The sequence below is a fragment of the Culex pipiens genome, chromosome 3 (assembly GCF_016801865.2).
Source record: "Culex pipiens pallens isolate TS chromosome 3, TS_CPP_V2, whole genome shotgun sequence".
In the NCBI taxonomy this organism is placed as follows: Eukaryota; Metazoa; Arthropoda; class Insecta; order Diptera; family Culicidae; genus Culex; species Culex pipiens.
The window spans coordinates 156,177,002-156,199,020 of NC_068939.1; the positions used below are offsets into that span (position 1 = coordinate 156,177,002).

The 22,019-nt window shown below is 35.4% G+C and overlaps 1 protein-coding gene across 4 annotated transcripts in view; it reads right to left on the reverse strand.

Moving 5' to 3' along the window:
* Positions 1 to 22,019, reverse strand: part of LOC120415386 (uncharacterized) — a 104,172-nt gene that overhangs the window by 27,830 nt on the left and 54,323 nt on the right. For 3 of the 4 annotated variants that reach the window (XM_052710566.1, XM_052710565.1, XM_052710563.1), the window contains exon 2: positions 7,939 to 8,343. In XM_052710566.1, coding sequence (XP_052566526.1) covers positions 7,939 to 7,998 — 60 coding nt within the window. In that variant the 5' untranslated portion in view covers positions 7,999 to 8,343. The remainder of the gene's footprint in view (positions 1 to 7,938; positions 8,344 to 22,019) is intronic. The other variant, XM_052710564.1, reaches the window with a different exon arrangement.

A 22,019-nucleotide genomic window follows, 5' to 3' on the forward strand; every position in this document is an offset into this window, starting at 1 on the left:
CTGAAACTTTTTTGGTGCCTTCGGTATGCCCAAAGAAGCCATTTTGCATCATTAGTTTGTCCATATAATTTTCTATACAAATTTGGCAGCTGTCCATACAAAAATGATGTATGAAAATTCAAAAATCTGTATCTTTTGAAGGAATTTTTTGATCGATTTGGTGTCTTCGGCAAAGTTGTAGGTATGGATATGGACTACACAGAAAAAAAAGATACACGGTAAAAAAAATTTGGTGTTTTTTTATTTAACTTTTTGTCACTAAAACTTGATTTGCAAAAAAACACTATTTTTATTTTTTTTTCGTTTTTTGATATGTTTTACAGGACATCAAATGCCAACTTTTCAGAAATTTCCAGGTTGTGAAAAAATCTTTGACCGAGTTTTGAATTTTTTAATCAACACTTTTTTTTTTTCAAAATATCAAAATATTGGTCGCAAAATTTTTTCAACTTTATTTTTAGATGTAAAATCAAATTTGCAATCAAAAAGTACTTTAGTGAAATTTTGATAAAATGCACCGTTTTCAAGTTGAACCCTTTTTAGGTACCTTTTTTAAAAATAGTCGTGTTTTTCATTTTTTTAAATTTTTCCAACTTTGAGTGCAAATTTTTTCCCCACTTTTTAAAAAAATATTTTTGAAAAGCTGAGAAAATTCTCTACGTTTTGCTTTTTTTGAACTTTGTTGATACGACCCTTAGTTGCTGAGATATTGCGATGCAGGTGTTTAAAAACAGGAAAATTGATGTTTTCTAAGTCTCAAATTCCTTCAAAAGATACAGATTTTTGAATTTTCATACATCGTTTTTGTATGGACAGCTGCAAAATTTGTATGGAAAATTCTATGGACAAACTAATGATGCAAAATGGCTTCTTTGGGCATACCGAAGGCACCAAAAAAGTTTCAGTCGGATTAAAAAATACAAAAATTAAAATTCTTAAAAAAAGACCGATTTCGAAGAGAATTGCTCAACTGTTAAAAATAGTGAAGCGTGAGATTCCTATATAAAAACTTTGTTGAACACCATATAACTAGATTGCTCCACCTTTTGGTTCAATTTTCACATTTTTGATCGTTGCTTATTTTTCATGATTTATTTCGTGGAATAGGTTCTTAGATGACCAGTGAACATGACTTTGAGAAAAGATTGAACATTATTTTTTTAGGTCGTTTTTATGTAAGTTTTAAGAGAAAAAGTGCTCAGGCCGAGGGCCGGAATGATTTTTGACGTGATTTTTTTTGTTTAAAAATAAGCAATTATTATTTTGACGATCAAAATGTGAAAACTGAGCCAAAAAGCTATTATCAGTTTATCAGGACATGATTAAGAAAAATCTAAAGGTGTCGGTAGCATGCTTGTTGCATTAAAATTCTGCAATTTTATATCGAATGAATTTGAACCACTTTCCCCAGAAATGTTTCACATATGGTACGATTTTTTATCACGTAGCATCCAACGGTGTTAAACCACAAAAAATATTTTTTCACCACACCCAAATTTGTGCCCGCTCAGTAATTAGCCGCTGTCGTAACACGATACCGCCAACATTAATCTTTTATCATAATGGCCGGAGAATGTTCAAGCGCCGGCCGCCAACCGGTAAATACTGACGATATCCATTTCTCTAATTATCACCTGCCCCCGAAGACCCCTTTCTGCGCGCGCGAGTTGCATTTTCCAGGCGTTTGCCGGGCTGCAATCAAACTATTAAGTTCGCGCGGCCCGGTAATAACTATAACCACGTTAGATTGGCAGCACAGACAAACAGACGTGACTCTTCATACAAATTATTTTTGAAATCCATCGTCCTTCATCAAACCACCATATAACGACGACGCCAGCGCTGCCTGGTGAGCTGATGCCGAAGCGCAGCACAAACATACCAATACAAACCCATTACTGTCCTGTGTCATACCAGTGTATGCGTGAGACAATCAAGCCTTAACGATTGTAAACATCAACAGCTGATTGAAATAATTTTGTTATTGCTGATCGTCAGTACTCCACGGCGCAGTTAAGTTGCGGCGAATGAGATGAAAAAAGTCGCAAAGATTCCAAAAAACGCTGCTGCAAAATCTTCCATCGAAACAGAACAACTGTGGATGAAGATTGAGTGGCGCTCACGATCGATCCAGCATCGCCAAAAGGACGAACAGCAGCAGCAATCTGAGCAACAATCCATGAAGGATAAGCAGGTTGCTCCGAAGGAGATGATTCCACCACAGAATACGGTTTCCTCCGCAGTAGCGGACGCCGTATCAGCAGCCTCGACATCGGCAGACCTACCGGGTTAATAGTGGGACAAAAGGTATGTCCTCGCTAGTCAGCCGCTCATCTGACCCTGGCCGAGACTGCCCCAATCTTGTCCCGCAAAGCCTGGATTGTGGATCACCGTTAAAATTCCTGAATTCCATCATATTTTTTTTGTTTTCATTTGCTGCCACGTGCTCACGCTCAACTTTACAACAACAAAAACACATCACACACACTGAAGAAAGACGGGCGAGCTGTCACGACAGCAGCGCCATCAGCACCGGGTGAGTGGATGCCGAAGCTAAATTGCATTAGAAATAACCGTTTTTGGCTCGGTTATTGAAGGACGATGGTTCTGCACTCGAGTGTCCCGTCTGTTTGTCTGTGTTGGCAGCTTCCCTCCCTCCAACATTGGTTATGAGAGGAAGTTTCTTCGATTCAATCGATTGGAGGTTATTGGTGAGGGTTTAGGAATGATTTTTCAAAAATCGTGTTTTTTTAATTTGTTATGTTTTTTTTTGGAATTTTATTTTCAATTTTCGTAATATTTTCAAAAAGGATTTTTATTAGAAATTTATTCTTTTGGTTCAGTGTGCATAAATTGAACAATTTCCACTTTCTACATAAATCACCTGCGCCAGCAAAATTTTCCGTTTTTCTCCCATCATCCTCTTTTTCCTCATTCCACCAGATCCTCCTCCCCATTCAAAACACCATCAGTTTTGTTTCTTTCTCAGCATCCCCTCACCCCCTTGTCTCACACATTCGCACGTAAGCTGAATGGGGCTTTAATTTGAAAATGTTCATATTTTTCTTTCTAATTTTTTTGTTGCCTCCGCGCCGAAATGCGAAATGATTGGCGCGCGCGATTGATTAATGTGGAAATTGGTGGTTGGCCGCGGACGTGTGGAAAATTCACGTGCTGCCGGAGATGGTTCAGAAGTGGTGTTTGGTAACATCATTGGGAAGTGATTGTTCGGCGTAATTTTATGGTTCAATTTTAACCTCCATATCTCGTGATGGCCCATTGATCGGACGCCGCTCGTGAAAAGGGGACGCGATTTTTTTCTGGGATGGGGTTTGTCTTCTTCGGGGATTTTTTTTTCGTTCAGTAATTTAGGTTACTGGATCAGTTTGTGAACAATATGGGTTTTTGGTAAATGGACATTTTAATGGATTGTGTTTTTTGAAATCAAATTAAATATTCTGATATTGAGAAAAATAAACGGCTTATTTTGGCTTACTTTAAAATGTTACTTTGGTTCGTTAATTGTATTTTATTTACTATAAAAAAACTAATAACAACAATCACAAAAAGATAATTCAGTACAGTTTTGCGTTCCAACAAGCTCTAGAAATGAACTTCTATCTGCAGATCTAAAATACGTTTTACAACGTGTAAAAGAAAACTACAAAGCAATAAAAATCTCAATAGGGGAAATATACCCATTTTAAGCCTAATAAGCGGTCGTGTTTGAATGATGCTGGATAATCTGGAGTGTTCCTTGAAATTCACTAAAACCAAGTACACCTCGAGTAGAGCAACTTTTTGTGAACATTTCTGTTTATTTTCAATTTTATTAAAAGTTATGCTATTCCTTTAACAAGCATTTAAAAAATATATTTCAAAAATGCATTCTAATCAGTCGAGTGCATTGGGCCACGCCTATTTTTCTATTTTCAGTTTAGTTCTTTTTTTCTTCCAACGCTCTTTTGGCTCTGCTTAGTGCTGCCAAAATTGATTAAATTTTGAGCGAACACTCACGAAAAGTAGCATTTATAGAGAAAGTTTCCTGGCAACACCACAAGCGCTGCTGGTGGTGTTGGTGGCCACCCCTTTGTTCTTTATTTGCCTTCGCTTCTCGCTCGGTTTTCTTCAGCCTTCGATTGGAATGGATATTCAAAATTGAAACGTCAAAAGACTTAGCGCGTTTGTTTTTTTTATGGCGCTTGCTAATTATTTACATGTTTCGGGATTATTTTTCAAGTGAGTGACTGAGTAATGGTCAAAAGAACATGTTGCCGGTAGTTGGAAGCAATTTAATATCTTAAGCGCTTTGAAATCGTTAGCGCAAGTGAAAAGATATTGATGGCGACTTTCGTTAAGCAGTTAACCTCTGATCTTGCGTGTGGATGTGTGTGCCACCAAAATGATGAGAAATGGTCTCGCAAAATAGCATTTATGATTAAAAGTGCATAAAAATTTGATCTTTTTGGCCAGTAAGTGGCATACATTTGCGTGCTTACTCGAGGCGGTGCTGTTGCTGGTAAGTTTATAGCCTAAATAGTATTTTTGGAGCTTTAATCGAGCATCAAACTCTCCATATGACGAAGAAAGGTGTTTGATTAGAAAGGGTATATTTCCCCTATGATAACTTTAATAATATTGTACTGAATTTTGGACTTAATGTTAGATTTCATTTAAATGATATAAACGTATTTAATTTCATTTAAATTATTTTCAACATATCAATAATTTTGCATTCAGGCTAAAGTTCCCGAAATTCTCGGTAAATAGCAACATTTAACTCTTGATCCCCCCCCCCCCCGCATCTTGTGATTATTTTTTGCCGTTTGATACAAGTTAATTTGAAAAGCTATACTTATTTTTTTAAAATTTAAATTATGGATTAAAAAAAAAAAAAACAAAGCGATACTGTTCAATATTAATTTGTTTTGTCTCAATTTTTAACGCTTTATTTTTTCGATTCATAGTTTTCAGGTTTTTTCATTGTCGTTTAGCTGTGACGATGCAAAACTACTTTTAACAAAGCATTTTATTTTCCGCACTTATTTAAAGGTCCTCCCTAGAAACACTTACAGGTTTCATGATGTTTCCCCCTAACTGCGTTACGTAATAAAAGAATGCTCCCAAATTGATTTATCAGTTTTCACAAATAAAAAATCGGGGTTTAAAGCAAGTCAAATTACAAACCCTGTAATTATCTAAAAAATAGTTCTTTATTGCATTTTTTGTGATTAAAAATTAAAAGCTTTAGGTTGTAGGGCTTAAGGTTATTGAATGGATTTTTACAGTCAAGGGCGCTTATTTTTTTCGAAACAGTGGCTTAGATCGCAAAATTAAGTGAAAAATGGAAATTTGTTAAAATTGTACAGTTTTCGAGCTTTGGTGTTTAGGGTGGTTCACGATTAAGGTTTTTAAGAAAATTCTTGTTGGGATTTTGTTTTCTCGTCTAGAAAGTTATTGGACTTTATTGGAACTTTATATTGATTTTGAACGTATTGTATTGTAATTTCAAAACTCAAATATCTTGAAAAAGCTCAAGCTAAATTGTATGCACCAGGTTGCATCCGAAAAAGGAAAATTGCACTACAAACGCTGAAACAATTTCAGGGGTATTTTTCTTCAAACTCGAAATAGGGTAAATTATCCATAAGTGGACCACTTTCCTATAGTGGACCCTCTTAAACTTCGCAAAAAAGGCGTTTTGGGTTTGACATCTTTCACAACATAACATCATTGCTCTTTTATGATTTAATTAACTATCCAATAATTTGTTGACTGTTTATTTCACATCATTCAATCAACATATTGTTATTTTGAGGAACTTTACGTTAGTTTAACTCAAAACTTCTCATTTCGATCGAAATTATGGGTGCCCAATATAGGACAACAAAAAAACTATCTTTTCCAATAGTGGACCCTGGTAAATTTAACTTAAAAAATGAAGAAAACTTTGCATTTGAGCAATAATATTTTTTAAACATACAGTAGAAGCTTGTTTTAATCAACATAAATGCATTTTTGCTCAATCATGAATATAAATATAACTGATTTGTGATAAAAGTACAAAAGTTTCTGAAACCGTAAGAATTTACCATTAATCAAAACTATTGTTTTTTTTATACTTAACTATACGTCATAATTGATGTTTTAAATAAATAATAATATGTTCACATTATAATACACAAACTTAAAAAAAAAGAAAATTAAATATTTTTTTTTTCAGCAGGTGTAAACAAATCTATTATTTTGTTTTGGCAAACTATTTAACTTGATGATATGAAATAGTTTGCATCAAAATTACAATTTTATTTATTAATATTCACATATTTATGTTTACAATGCTTTTTGACATGTTTTCTTTTATCTTTTTGGAAAAATGTGTTATGTTGTAATCAGGACCATTGCTTTAGATTATTTAGGTCTATAATTAAAAAATGATAAAAAGTCCTAACCCCAATCAAAAAAGACATAAAAAAGGGTTTATAAAGTTATAAGTTATCAGTTATATTGTATAATATTTGCAATTTATACAAATTTTAATATAAAGTAATTTAAATAATATTATGTGTGTTCAATTAAATCTGTTAGTGTGAACAATTTAAAAATTGCGGTTTTTTTACGAAATTCAGACACGCTCCCCAAGTTTAAAATAAATGGAAATTTTAGATCATTGAAACACTGATTTAATATATTTAGGTGTTTAAAGATTTTTTTTTAATTTATGATGAATGTTAAAATCTTGTTTCTATATATATTACCTTCTTGCTCACCTCCAATTATATACGAGGTACACAATTTTGGAAAAGTATCATGTACTTATAAAATATCGATCAAAACGGTAGCAATCACATCCATTCAAGTACAATTTTAAGTGCCATTTACAGTCAAATTTGCGTTTCGTAATAATCTTCACATCCGAAGGATCATCTCTGCCCAAATTCGCCATGCACGTGCTCGAATAAACCGGCAATCAACTGACCCAATTTCCTGTAACAGCTCTTCAGCCGAAAGAAAAAGCCTTCACCCACTCACACGGCAGCATAATCAAGTGGCGATAAAGTTATTCACCCGCGCTCGGGCTGTTGTGTGGTCTCTAAACAAAATCTCATATCTGTGCCATACGCGGTTTTTTGTTATTTGCGAATTTAACTCGTTTTTTTTTGTGTGTGCTTTCTTTGATATCTTGCCTAACGGGTGTACAATTGCCCAGTTAAGTTTTTGATAAATATTAATGCAATGCTCGCGAAAAGATCACACAAACGAAGAGCAAAAACACACACACACACATCATCCGAAAGCTGTGAAACTTGATGATGGTTTGCAGAAAAATGTTTGTGCTAGCAAGATTGGCAAAAAATGGCGTTCGGAATTCGTACCGTTTGTGGTTTTGCGCATCGGATTTACTTTCCTTGCACGTTTCCTTTCTACGGTGGTTAACCCATTGGGTGCCAGGGATGGAAAAATTACGTGAAATGTGTGTAAAATTCTGTATTCACACAAAAGTTACATTAGTCACCACTGTGTTCACGGTTGGTGCCACTGTAACATTCTAAGAATGCTGAACTGTCAGTTTTACACGCTTAGATCGAACTGCATAATGTGGCCTCCGAAGGGTTAACCGATGCAACAAGTGGAAGAGAGCATTAAATTTCATTTCATTTCACGTGTTTAACGAAGTGAATGTGTGGTTTTGATGTGTTTAGGTTTACAGCCAACGCGGGTCTCGTGGAAGGAAAATCTCAGCTGATGGCGGTTTGTTGTTTTTCACAGTTTCTTGGATTTCTGGGTCACATTTTCGCAACTTGGCCACTTTCGAACGTTACACGGACCGAAAGCTCGAATTAATGCAATTTATCAGCCGTAATGAGTTGTAATGAGGGGAAAACGTCTGTCTGAATCTTGTTTTGTTGTTATGCTAACAAATTTGAACGTACTCACCTTTAATACTGTGAAGAAAAGCACAAACGTCGCGACTAAACATCGCGAACCTCTGCCCATGATGACTTAATTTGTTGTTGGGTGCTGATGGGTGTGTGTTTCGATCAGCGTGCACTTAATAACTACCCGCTCGGGTGCTGCCACCTGTCGATGTGTCGATGAACAGTCGATCAATTATACAGAAAAACAACGACAACAGGAAAAGGGGGGAGATTCGAGAAAAAAGGGGGAGGGAGGGAGTCTCGGGGTTCGTTCGTTTACGGAGAAATTTTGGCGGTTTCTCGTCCTCCGCGCGTGGCCGGAAATGACCGTCACACCGGGAAGCCGTGCGTGGACACGGCTCCGAGCAGTCCGGGACTGGATCGTCAGCGACCTGGCTGCGGGCCGACCGGTCTATGGGTTGGTCTGGAATGAATAATGATAGAAATATATGGTTAATTTTTCGTTTAATAACTTGTTAAATGAGAAAATCGATCTAATAATAACAAATTTATTCACAACATAATATTTTTGAATTTATATGTGCTGTAAGATAAAAAGGTAAAATAAAGTTGGTAGTGTTCCCAGTTTCAAAAACTATTTTTACATATCTATTTTCAAAAAATTAACAAATTTTAGAATCTGAGCGTTTGGTGCGGTATGTCCACGCATTCTTTCTCCCCTGTAGATTATGTTAAATGCGATCACAGATTCCTCTCTGCGGTAAACACAACACTTTAGGACTGACAGCATGTATTTTTGTTTGTAATAAATTGCAAATTTTTTTACTAAAAAAAAGATTTTCCTTCTGAAGCATGTAACATCCGGCAGTAAAAATACCAAAAATTCTGCTGAATGGTGATATCTCGTGACAGTGTTGCCAGATCTCAATGTTCGTGATTAATTGGAAAGGTATTCCAAAAACTCTCTTTTGTTTGCGTTTGTGTAATTCTCCAAATTCTGCAATTGATTCGTGATGTTTAGTTTTCGTTTGATCTTTTGATTTTGATGAAAGCTTTATCCATGTATTCCAGAGTAAAAATAAGCATTTGCATCTATAGATTTCCCATACAGATATTTAAAAAAAAACAGGTGTAATAATTATGATAATATGTATGTTGAGACTGAATTTTCTGATCGAGATGAAAAAAAACGAAGTTGACTTTATAGCTGTCGGCCACCATTGCTAGTACCAACCACTAGTGTCTTCCTTTTTATCTACAAGGACTTCGCCGCCCTGGGCTCCTAAGTGTATGAAAGTATGGCACGGAGCGACGGCGCCGAATACCCATATTTACACAAAGAATTTTAGAGCGCCCGCCGCGGGATTCGAACCGGCGACCTCTCGATTGGAGTCCAGTGCGCGGTCCGATTGATCCACACGGGCGGGACAAATCGAGATGATGTCTTTGGAAAATTTTATTTGCAGAAAAAAGTTTAACTCTACAAGTTTAAACTTCATCATCCCGGTACGAGAATCGAACTCACGACCTCTGGATTGGAAACCCAGCACGCCGCTAGTCAAAACCCATCCCCTACCGGTCAGTATTCCCAGTGAGCAGATTTACTCTTTTTTAAGGGATCTGACGTTGCCGAGCCAGACAGGAATCGAACCCATCACCTTTCGCTTACAAGGCGAAACCCGTAACCTCACGGCCACGGTAGATCGGTTCTCTACAAGTTTATTTATATATGTTTGAGTGTAAGAAACGGACATCTTCATAAAAATATATTAGAGAGAATGGCAAATATTGAAAAACGGAACATTTTTTTCAATTTTATGTTTAAGAAGCAAACTTAGGTAAATTCGAAATCAAACAAACAAAAATCATTAGAGTACATATTTGATGACAGTTTAACTTTCCAGCAAATGTACCGAAAAATTAGTCTATTCTATTCCTATTCAAAAGTGTTTATTGGAATTGTAAAAAATAGTAGTTTTATGCAGCAATTTGCAAAATTGTAATTTTTCAGCATGAGTCGTAAGTTTATGCAAACAGGCTCTGTGCCTACTTTCAATCCAACGTTAGATTCCCGCTCAAGTTTGGCGCCTGTCGGTTTAGTCATTAAAAAAAACAAAACAGTGTTGAAACGTCTTATTTTTCGATACAACTGCTATAAAGTTGAAACTTTCAGTACTCAAAAGAGTGCTCTTATGAACTTTTTGCATTGTTATTTTTAGTGATGAAAAGTTGAGCTTATCAGTTCTCAAATGAGGTGCATAATATTTTTTAAGCACTGTTAGCACTGTGTTGTGAAGAAGTATGCTCAAGGCGAAAAAGCAAAAAAATAAAAAAAAGATATGCAGCCGATCAAATTTCCATTATTTTTTTCGAGTTTGTAAATCTAATCATAACCTGCCGTGATGCAACCACACAAAGACTGACTTCACGGCCACTTAAGTGCTTTTTCCGTTCAGTTAAAAAACAACATTTCAAAATCAATCTTTGGATCCAAAAAAAAAAAAAAAAGAACAAATATATAATTTTAAAATTTTGAGTTGTTTTGTTTTGACAAATCGAAAAAGTTTACAATTTTTTTTTTACATTAAATATCGGATTCATAGTTTCCAAGATATCATCAGTTAAAAAAATGCAGGCTAATTAGATAACTTTCATAATAAAATATATTTTTACCCACCTGAATTCTTTACGGGGCTGTTACTCAGCAACCAGTAGCTCGATTTTCAAAGTCCAAAAAAGGGTTATTGTAAGATCTTCAAAGTTTAAGATTTAGTAGATAGATTCAGCCTTCAGAAGTTCGATTAATCTTCCTTAAGTGGTGCCCTTAAGGAAGGGTTGCCAGTTCTTACAAAAAATGCACAGTAAGACGATTCATTCACATTAAAATTTATGACTACTGGTTTTAAAAAACTGTTCAAATTTCATTTTAGTGCGGATAACTTTAGAAATGGGTTTCAGATATTCGATCTTTTTTCTTTTTTTTTCTATAATATGATGTAAAATTATATCAAACCTTCAGACTTGCGGCAAAATATCGCTTTTGATTGCTTTTGATATAAATAACCTTATAACCTTGTAATAGGGCCCTAACTATGTTCATTGTTTTTAAAAGACTCATTCCAGTCTTTCGTATGAATTCTACAAATCGATTTAAAAGGCCCCTGCATACGATTCCGGCTTCCCACTCCCACCAAAATTCCCATCCGACACTTCTCATTCGCGCAAAACTCGGTTAAACCGGCAATCACCCATTAATTACCGGCCGATCGATCGGGCAGCTTGCAATCGATCGGTGAAGAATCTTCTTGGACTCAATTGCGCCAAATTTGCATTATAGCACCCGGCTATTTGCCCGGCTCCGCAGCCAAGTCTAGCGGCTAACCTTATTTTGGCAAGATTCAGGTGCGAGTGCTGTGTGCAGCTGAGGTGCTTTTGGAGGGGGTTGTGTTTCAGCTGAAAAATAAAATCCAAACTCCACGTGATAAGAAGATTGATCTGCCGGATGGGGAATGCTGGTGGAATTAACGGAACAATTTGGGAGGAAAATTGAATAGGGGATTCCTGGATTATTTTATGTTGTTTTGATTTGATTGAATTAGGATTGTTTGGCGTTAAAAGATTTCTTTGTAATTTACTAACATCAATATCATAGCGTTCCAAAGTATAACAATTTTCTTAAATGAAGCATTAAAATCTTATAATTTCCATAATTCCATTTCCCATGTATTTTTTTTAGTTGGAAATGTATCAAAAAATTACAAAGTCCCATAATTTCATAAGTTGCGTTCAAAAAATCTGTTAAGGAGAAAAACAAAACTACAATAAAAGAGTATCAACCTCCCCTAAAACACGCAACCGACTCCGGGGGATGACGCATCTTGCGCGGCCTTCAACCACTTGTTGCGTTCGGGCGCGCGAATTCGGGTGTTATGTATGTTACGCGCCAAACAACCTCCCCGAGCCGGAATCAGGTTGCCGCGCGTGCAGCAGCATCATCATCCACATCCCAGGGCAGACTCACCGTGCAGGAGGTGGGAAGAAGCAAACAAAACAACAGCAGGTGGAGAATTTGGCCGGCGAAACGTAATTCGCGATAAATGGGTTCCGACGGGGGTTGCCCCCCTTTGGCTTGACCAGCATAGTCTCGCGGATTGAGGCTGGAACGTCTTCATACATATGATGTTGTGTATGTTACACGCACTTAGCATATTCAGGGTGAGGTTTGGATGCTGCTGTTGGATTTGGGACAAGCAAAGAAGATTGAGTTTTTGTCGGGAAATGTTGGTATCTGTTTTTTTTAAACACTTTCGAAATTAAAATTGATTTTTTTAATTTTTACAAAATTTTGTCGCAGGCAAATTTATAAGAAAATGTTTGCTAAAATGTACACTTGTTTGGAAGGGTTCCAACGATGTATGATGGTCATTGAACTGATTTCTAACCATTTATATAAAAACTATCTTAATCCACCTATGTGGTTGGAGCCTTCCTCACTCATTACCATCAATGGCTGTACACAAATTTCATCTATTTTTTAAGATCTGGAATAAAAAAAACATAAATATCACTTAAGTGGCCATATCTTGATACAGGGTTGCCAGAGCTTCAATGTTTTGGACTCGATGGAAAGGTCTTTTGATTACCTAACGAACGATGGGTCGGATAGTGGATCCGGACATAGTTTACATACATTTAAGTGAGATCCGGCTTCTAAAAAGTACATCAATATCACTTAATTGGCCATATCTCGAGACAGGGTTGCCAGATCTTCAATGTTGTGGACTCGATGGAAAGGTCTTTTGATAACCTAAACAACGATGGGTCGGATGATGGACCCGGACATAGTTTACATACATTTTAGTGAGATCCGGATATATGTGAAAACACATTTTTATACATAACTTTTGAACTACTTATCGAAACTTCAATCTGTATAAAACTCGATCTATGGGACCCTAAACCAAGTCAAATGCAACAAGTTCGGGTCAAATCGGTTCAGCCAGTGCCGAGAAACATGAGCTAGTTTGTTGGTCACATACATACATACACACACACATACACACACACACACATACACACACATACACACACACACATATACACAGACATTTGTTCAGTTTTCGATTCTGAGTCGATATGTATACATGAAGGTGGGTCTACGACGTTTTCATACAAAGTTCATTTTTAAGGGGAGGATTATAGCCTTACCTCAGTGAGGAAGGCAAAAACGAAGTTGACTTTATAGCTGTCGGCCACCATTGCTAGTACCAACCACTAGTGTCTTCCTTTTTATCTACAAGGACTTCGCCACCCTGGGCTCCTAAGTGTATGAAAGCATGGCACGGAGTGACGGCGCCGAATACCCATATTTACACAAAGAATTTTAGAGTGCCCATTTATATAACACCCGACAATTAATGAAAATAGGTATATTTATTTTTACCTCACTTTCTAACTACCGGAGTGACATTTATAGCTTGGGTTTTATCGATAGGCTGAAGATTTTTTTTTGTGCAAAATAAAAATAACGAATTAAATACAAACATAGAGGTAGAGGATAATAAAATACTCTCAAAGTGTGATATTCTTCTCATCGAAAAATTAGTTCGAAACGAAAAACGAACGCATTACGGAATTCTTTAGACAATTTTACACTATTTATGTTCCTGGGTTACTAGTTTTAAGTGTTGTTAAAACAAAATTCAAAAATATTTTCAGATTTAAAGGCATTTTCAGTAGAACAGTTTTCTAAGTAAATTTGTATAATTTAAAAAATCATGCTGCAAACTTGGTTTTGGTACCAAAAAAAAAATATGAAAAAAATAATTTCTGATGAATTTTGATCAATCATAGAATTTTTAATTTAATGACCTCAAATTCATAAAAAGAACAACTGTGACTATAAAAGTCATCCCGGATTTCAATTTAATTCAATTAAGTTTTTATTTTTGAATAAAAAAGTTACAATAAGTTCAATTTGTGTAAAAAACAGAGTTTTGGAGCTCCTTTCAGCTGTGTGTCACACTAATCCATGTTAGAGAAATTATTGTTTTGACTATGGGCTTATCAAAAAGTAAGAAAAGATCCCGGATTTCAAAATAACAATTTTCAAAGAAACTATTTTTTCGAAAACTATTGAAAAGCTTATAAAAAACATTTTTTGCCAATGAAAAATTCTGAAAAATTTGCATATTTTTTTTTAATTATTTCGAACTTTTGAACCTAACTTTCATATGGAATTGCTGCTGAGGGAAACTTGTTTGATCTATGTATTAATTGATTTCATTAAGAAACGCTTTTTAGCAGCTGTAATAGAACGTCAAAATACTGACGAGTCAACATAATCGATGGGAAAACATGCTTTTTCCTATTTGAGGTATGATTTTTTTAATCACACTTTTCAAGTGTTTGATATAAATTAATAATTGAGCATGTTGAGGAATTCATATATTTTTTTAAATCTGTCTTTGCAAAAATCAAGTCTTTCTCAATGCATACTTTAAAACAAAAACACAAGCTGTTTTTTTTAAAAACGAGTTTTTTTTCTTAGTTAAATTGGAAAAGAATCATTGAAATATTCGTTTCTTCCTAAAGCTAACTCAATCAGAAGTTCAAATCTTCTTAGAAACCTCAAAGCACAGAAATGGCAGAAGCGTCTGATTATCACGCGTGAAAGAAGCTGCCAAATAATTCGAGCAAATCATAATTAAGACTCATCATCACACTTTAGCTTGTGTGCGATGTTGTTTGGACAGACAACGAACAGGAAAAAGCAAGCAAAATATGAACAACTTTGCCTCATTTTTGGAACATCATGGCTCGAAGAAAGACTGACAGCTGCTGCCGTAGCTTTATGGCCCCACACACCGGTTAACGTTGTAGGCAAGAGTCGTTCCAACTGTACTCTCTGTGCTCTACTGGGGGCTCATTACGCAATTGAAGTGGCGCAATTTTTCGGGGGAAAGCTTTCGTACCTCGTATGACGGTTCCAGATAGCTGGTCGGACAGGCTAAAAAGACGGCCTCGAAAAAAAACCAGAGCTTTAAACATTACGGACTTTGTGTGGTCATCAGAGAAGTGGAGAGAAAAAAACATGACCAGAAGAAAGAATTTACACGCTTAGCGCGAATCGCTGAAATGGCTGTGAAAGATCAGCTTGGTTGATTTTTTTTTCGTTAGCCCGAGGTGTTGTCGCTGGCTATTTTCTTCGCGTTGTTTAGCGCCAAGACTGTTGTTTTTTTGTTTTGTGGCCGTGACTTGAACCCGGGTGAAACTGCAGCGCCACCTGATGGACTAGGGGGTTGCCCGGCGGGACCAACGGTGCTTTTCCCACAATTGATGGCCCCAAGCGATGGCTAATTTGAATCGAATGGATTAGCTTGTAAAACATGATTAAATTAAGCAGGAACAAGTCTGCTGGTGGTGTTTTGATGTTTTAGCTCGTGATGGAAAAGTAAAAGTTTTGCCTGTTTTTGCCGATTGCTGGACTTTCAGGTTGGGGTAGTGAACGGTCTGAGGGTCCGAATGTTAAGTTGAGATTAATGAACAGAAATGATCAGATTGGGGAGAATTAGCCAAATTAGAGGCAACTGGGTAATAAGTGAAACTCAATATTACAAATAAGGGAATAATCAATGGAGAAAAGTTGAAACAAGTTTAAACGATTAAAATTGTCATATTTTTTATTAAACGACGTTAAAACAAATATAAAAAACTGACTTAATCCACCTATGTGGTTGGAGCCTTCCTCACTCATTACCAACAATGGCTGTACACAAAATTTCATCTATTTTTTTTATCCGGAATAAAAAAGTACATAAATATCACTTAAGTGGTCATATCTCGAGACAGGGTTACCAGATCATCAATGTTTTGGACTCGTTGGAAAGGTCTTTTGATAACCTAACCAACGATTGGTAGGATGGTGGATCCGGACATGGTTTGCATACATTTAAGTGAGATCCGGCTTCCAAAAAGTACATCAATATCACTTAAGTGGCCATATCTCGAGAAAGGGTTGCCAGATCATCAATGTTCTGGACTCGTTGGTAAGGTCTTTTGATAACCTAACCAACGATGGGTCGGATGGTGGACCCGGACTTAGTTTACATACATTTAAGTGAGATCCGGATATATGTGAAAACACATTTTCATACATAACTTTTGAACTACTTATCGAAACTTCAATCTGTATAAAACTCGATCTATGGGACCCCAAACCAAGTCGAATGCAACAGGTTCGGGTCAAATCGGTTCAGCCAGTGTCGAGAAACATGAGCTAGTTTGTTGGTCACATACATACATACACACACACATACACACAGACATTTGTTCAGTTTTCGATTCTGAGTCGATATGTATACATGAAGGTGGGTCTACGACGTTTTTATACAAAGTTCATTTTTAGAGCAGGATTATAGCCTTACCTCAGTGAGGAAGGCAAAATATACGCGGTAATTCATTGTTATATTATTGACTCTATTACCAGAGGTCCTCGAAAAAACTCACTTCAGGTAATCGAATTTTGAAAAAACTTTTTTTCATTGTCTTAACAACATCTCAAGATGTTTAGCTCAAATATTACCTCAAATATACTCTAAAGTGTTTGGCAAATTGTAATCCAAGATGGCGGTGTTAAAATAATGAAAAATGTATTAGGTAACGTAACAGGCAATCAACTACTTATTTGGTATCACTGAACTCAAAATTGATGTTAAAAATAAGAAAATCGAATACAACAATTTTTTCTCGTGATTCTCGTGCGATAACATTGAATAGGCGAAGCTGGAATGTTCCGGTTTACAAATCTACTGAAGTTTAACTATTTTTGAATAAATTGCACAAATATTTTTTAAATAAAATACAAACGAAAAAGGGGAAGATCATGTATTACCATTGAGCTAATGTGGACTCATCATCACATTTTGAACGTCAATACAGTTTTGATTTTTTTCAAGCTCAGTTTTAATTTTAAGCTTTTAGGACTACCCAAATCTCACCCAAAACATACAGATTTGGATCCTTCTGTTTGTCGTGGAATTGCTGTGAGAATTCTTCTGGGGATAGAATTTTCCCTCAAAATTATCAAAATGTAAATCAAATTATGAGGAAAAGTTTACAAATTGATAAAAGTTTACATGAACATTTTTTGTTGCTGTTTTTGTAGGTTTCCAACAAATTTTGGAGAATTTTTCCTTATTAAGTGTATGAGACATGAGACTTTCAAAACGTTATAAGCATTCCAGATTCACCAAACATAACATCAAAATCACAAATATTAAAATGTAAAAATAATATAACTAACTCCTAGTTCAACAATAAATCATGCCATACTGTTATTATTTTTAAATCCAAATTCCTTTTTACAGAAGTAGGAACTATCTCGACTTAACAAGAAAGTATATTCTGTAAATTATACTTTCATTTATATTTGATAAAAAAGTCATAAATAAAATGCAAGCCAGTTGAAACGTCTTGTGAAAGGCACACATGAAATATGTATGAAAAAAAATCACAACTTAACAAGTTCACGCTCTGGTTACTTCCTAGAGAGACGCGCAAGATCTCACTTTCTTCGACTTTACGCGCCCTCGGAAAAATTTACACAACTTCCGGAAGGCAGCACTCGCTAATTACCCCCATTAGCAGTGTCTATTTTGACGGGTGTGTGTGTGTGGTGTGTTATGTATTTTCTCATGTGTTTGCCTGAATGATCAACACAAACCATTGGCAACCTAATGAGCTGCAAAGTCAAAGGAGAGGAGGTCTTTGAACTTTTTGGGTTCTTTTTAAGGTTTGAAAAAAAGTGATAAATAACCCTTTTGCAAAGACAAACTGTGAGCCATAGAGTAAGTGAGAAGGGAAACAAAATTTCACCAATAATGTAAACAGCATGCTCGTTCGCTCGCACACTCACACGCCCATGACTGACTCACGATTCCGTAATTAAAACTTTCTTATCTTGCGCGGTCGGCCGCCCATTTTCGCACCCCTGGTGCCGGCTCTGGGCTCCGGAATTACCCAACTCTCCTCCTCCTCGGAGGCCTTGTTTGGTGCGGTGCCAAAGCTGTTGCTGCTCCATTTAGGCGAAAGTTTAGCGTTTTTTTTCACCTCGCATTTTTATGAGTGTGTGTAACATTAATGCACCTAGTTTTTTTTATTATTATTTCGGACTGCCTCTCACGAAACAAGTGAGTAAAAATGCACGGAAATATTAATTGTGCTCAGGTTTTAAAACGCCCCACTCACACTTACTCCCAACTGAGTGAGCTTTTCGTTGAGCTTTTTAGTGTGGAAAAAAGAGAAAGATTTTCTCCTGACTTGTGCGGCGTCCGATACACGAATTGAGTAATTAAAATGGATTTGTTTGCAGCGAAAAGACAAGGTGGTGATGAAATCGTGAGCATGCTTGTGTTTGCGGATATTTAAATAAGCTTTGTGGATTTGGGGAGCAATCCAAGCTGCATGAAGTTGATTGCGTAAAGTTGGAAAACGTGAGCAATAACTTTTTGTGGGTAATTGAGTTGATGTTTCTGTTTTGTTCACATTAGTGGTTGCATAACTAAATCAAAATATGGTAGTTTTTCTGCATTGAAGCTAACGTTGCTTTTTTAATATTCGTTAAGTGTCTGTTTTTATTTCCTATTAATTTTCAATGTTGTTAGGATTTCATCATGTAGCTAGATTTCACTCAAAAATCAAAACAAATAAATCTTTGATTTCGTTTTATGCGATCATGTTTTTCACCAACTAAAATTCGCTGCATAGCTATTTTTTTTATTGAAAAAGTTGCGATACAGTGTACTTTAAACAATTCAAATGATATCAATAAACCTATTTTGATCATATATCAACATTTTCCCAAATTGTGGTGATGTTTGATGAATTATGCTATAGGGAAAACTGTCAAAGCTTGGGCAGATTAACATTTCGCAATTTTTTTTTACCATTTTGCAGATTTTTACCATGTAAACAAATTATTTTGTTAGAATTTTGATAGAAACTTCATTTCCCTTCAAAGTAATATTTATTACTTTTTTATGAATACACTTTTTAATATATGATCGGACATCGAAGTGCTGATGGGCCCTTATGAATATTTAATTTTTAATTTGGCCAAATTTTTAGCCAGCCAGCCTCCAATATAAATCAATGTTAAAAATAGAAAATCCTCCAGTTTTATTAGTAAAGGGGACATTATTAAATCTTAGAAGTGTTTTTCAATCATATTTTGTCAAATATACACGATTTTTTAGAAAGATTTCAATTTCAATGCGAACAATACAACACTTTAAACACAACACTTTAAGTAGCAAATAAAATATGGCCTTATGTTGGACAAATTCGTAGCTCAAGACAGTGAAATTGACTGTCATGAAATTTCATGTTTTTACAATAAAAAAAGTAATCTTGCTTTATTAGACTGTGCGAATGAAAATATTTAAAATCTGATCTAGAAAAACTTACTAAAGTTTTTGAAGAAATTATTGGATGGTTTAAAATCCCATAATAACAAACAAAATCAAGCTCAAAATCAAATTGTAATGGTTAACGTCAGGATGATTGAAAAATCTTGATCCTGTTTATAAGTATCGCGTAGGTTTATCTCTATCGGTAGGAAACTTTATGCAAATATTTTTTTATTTTATTTTTTTTCATGGGTTTGTTTTTATTTGTAATTTTAATTGTAATTTGACTTTTACCAAATGCATTCAAAACACATATTTCTACCTTTTTCAGTACATAAAAATGGATTCTCTTAGATATAAAAAATACATCGAGCCTCCACGTTTTTGTAAAAAGCTGTACGAGTTTGGTAGCAAACTAAGTATTACCTACTTTACGTATTAAAATTCACCCCATTTTTCACATGAAACAGAACACCATCTTTCACCATGGTTAAAAATCAGCTTACGAAAACTTATTGATTGAAATTTTGGGATGTCCTTATTGGTCCTTATATGCACTATTTTGGAAAATTGGTCACATAAAAAAAGAAACGTTGAATTTTTTTCCCATAATGTTTTGAAGTAGACAAGTTTACCATAACATTTGTTCAAGAAACTTCTATTTATTCAATTATAAAAATTCTACGCTCGCTACACATGATCAAATTAGGTCTTTATGACTAATTTTCTAATATTTTTTTTGGCAATTGAGTGTAATTCAATCAGGGAACCAAATGAACGAAACATAGTTTTAAGACATTTTTCAGTTATATGTTGTTGATGGAATTGTAGAGAAGTCAAAGCATTCAAGAATTTTAAAGTTTGTCACGATCACAAATGATTGATTACTAATTGCTTCAGAAACACAACCGAGGTGAGAAGCTCAAATGATCTCCATTTTGGGGTAATTATTAACATTGAGTTGTCAACAGTTCACATTTATTTATTATTCCTCAACAGAGTCATTGCAATTTCATTCCCTTTATTTAAGACACCAAAAATGGCAAAACATCAAAAATATTACACAAAATGTTTGATTGTTTGATTCTTTTGAGATTAAAAGTTTAAAAGAAGTAATAGTCGTTTGTATTGAATCTTGAAAAACAAATTTGAAAAAATCTTCTAAACCTAATTTGATTTTTACGATTACTACTCTCTGTACGCTTGAATGTAACAGAAAGCGAACCAACCAGTTGTTTTAATAGAAGTATTTTTTGAAATATTTTTTTTGTCATTACAAAATTTAATATTGAATGCAAGATTTCATAACATTTTTGGTGTAGTATTACTATTTTTTGTGGGACAGTTTTAATCGATTCGAACATCTCCTTCAAAATTGTATGCACTTGAAGAGAGGAAATCGTGAAATAGTACACCCAAAGGAAAAATATATCTCAACATCTGCAACAGTGGGTTTGCTGCAGAAAATGTCACATTTTCTAACATTTTTTGCAGCAAGGACGTAGATCATTTTTGCCCGCGTGTAAACATTTCAGTGATCTGCAGTTCTCACCAACACATATAATGCTGGCCCGTCCTTGAGCAACACTCCAAAGAGAAGAATATGTTGGTGCTCTTTCACTCACATTTCATCAAGCGTCCATGGCGCGGTGGTAGCGTGTCGGATCAATAACCAAGAAGTTGGTGGTTCAATCCTCGTTCTGTTAAGGGTTTTTTTTTGTGAAATACAATCAAAAAGCCGTCGGTAATGTCGATAATTGTCGGCAACGGGCAAAAATGTCATACCCCTATATCGCAAAAAATGCATGAGGACAGTTTTCATGCAGATTCTGATATACTTTCATACCGCCATGCATCACAATCATGCGACCGCCGTTTGGGTGTAGTTTATGCAACAAGTTGCAAAAGAAATTTTTTTCAGCACGAGGTGTACCGAGTAGGATAAATACAACGAGTGTTGAAAAAATCAAGTTTGCCAACGAGTTGCATATACTACTATTTCATGATGTCCACTCTTCAACTGCATCAAATTTTGAGGAGATGTTTGAATCGATGAAAACTGTCTCACAATAAACATATAGAACTTCATCGAATATGTTGGAAATTTTGCATTCAATATTAAATTCTTTGATCTGCTCGACAAATAAAAATTAGTGCGGAAAAGTAGAACTTTTCAGCCTTTGTATCGAAAAGAATTACTTTTCGGATCTGTTATTTTTTGGTGAAGAAAAGTTTGCCGGTTTGTCATTAGAAAATGAATGATACTACCATATTTTAGCAACAAGATTGAAGCAGACTAATGCAATAAAGCATTATGTCAGTAGTCTGAGAAATTTAACTTCTATGCAAACGAAGATGCAAACTGAGAAGTAAAATTCACAATTTCAAAAGCAATTTTAACATGTCAAAATTTCACCATAACACAAAAGCGCTCTTTTCTGAACAACACTTTAAATGCGATCCAACGTTTGATAGCTCAATTTTCATTGTTCTACTCAAAATTTCTCCAAACATCACATACATAAAACAACACAAAAGACTGCCTCGTTTTCGGCATCACATTACAAACTTTGCGTGATCGGTAATATCCCAGCTCGTCACGACTTTGTCGCTTCACCGCCCACTAATTGTGAACATTTCTCAACCGTTCAAAGAAATACGACACAAAAATCTATCACAGCAGATCTTCGCCGCGTTCATTGTTGTACTCATCCGTCCGGTTTTGCATAAA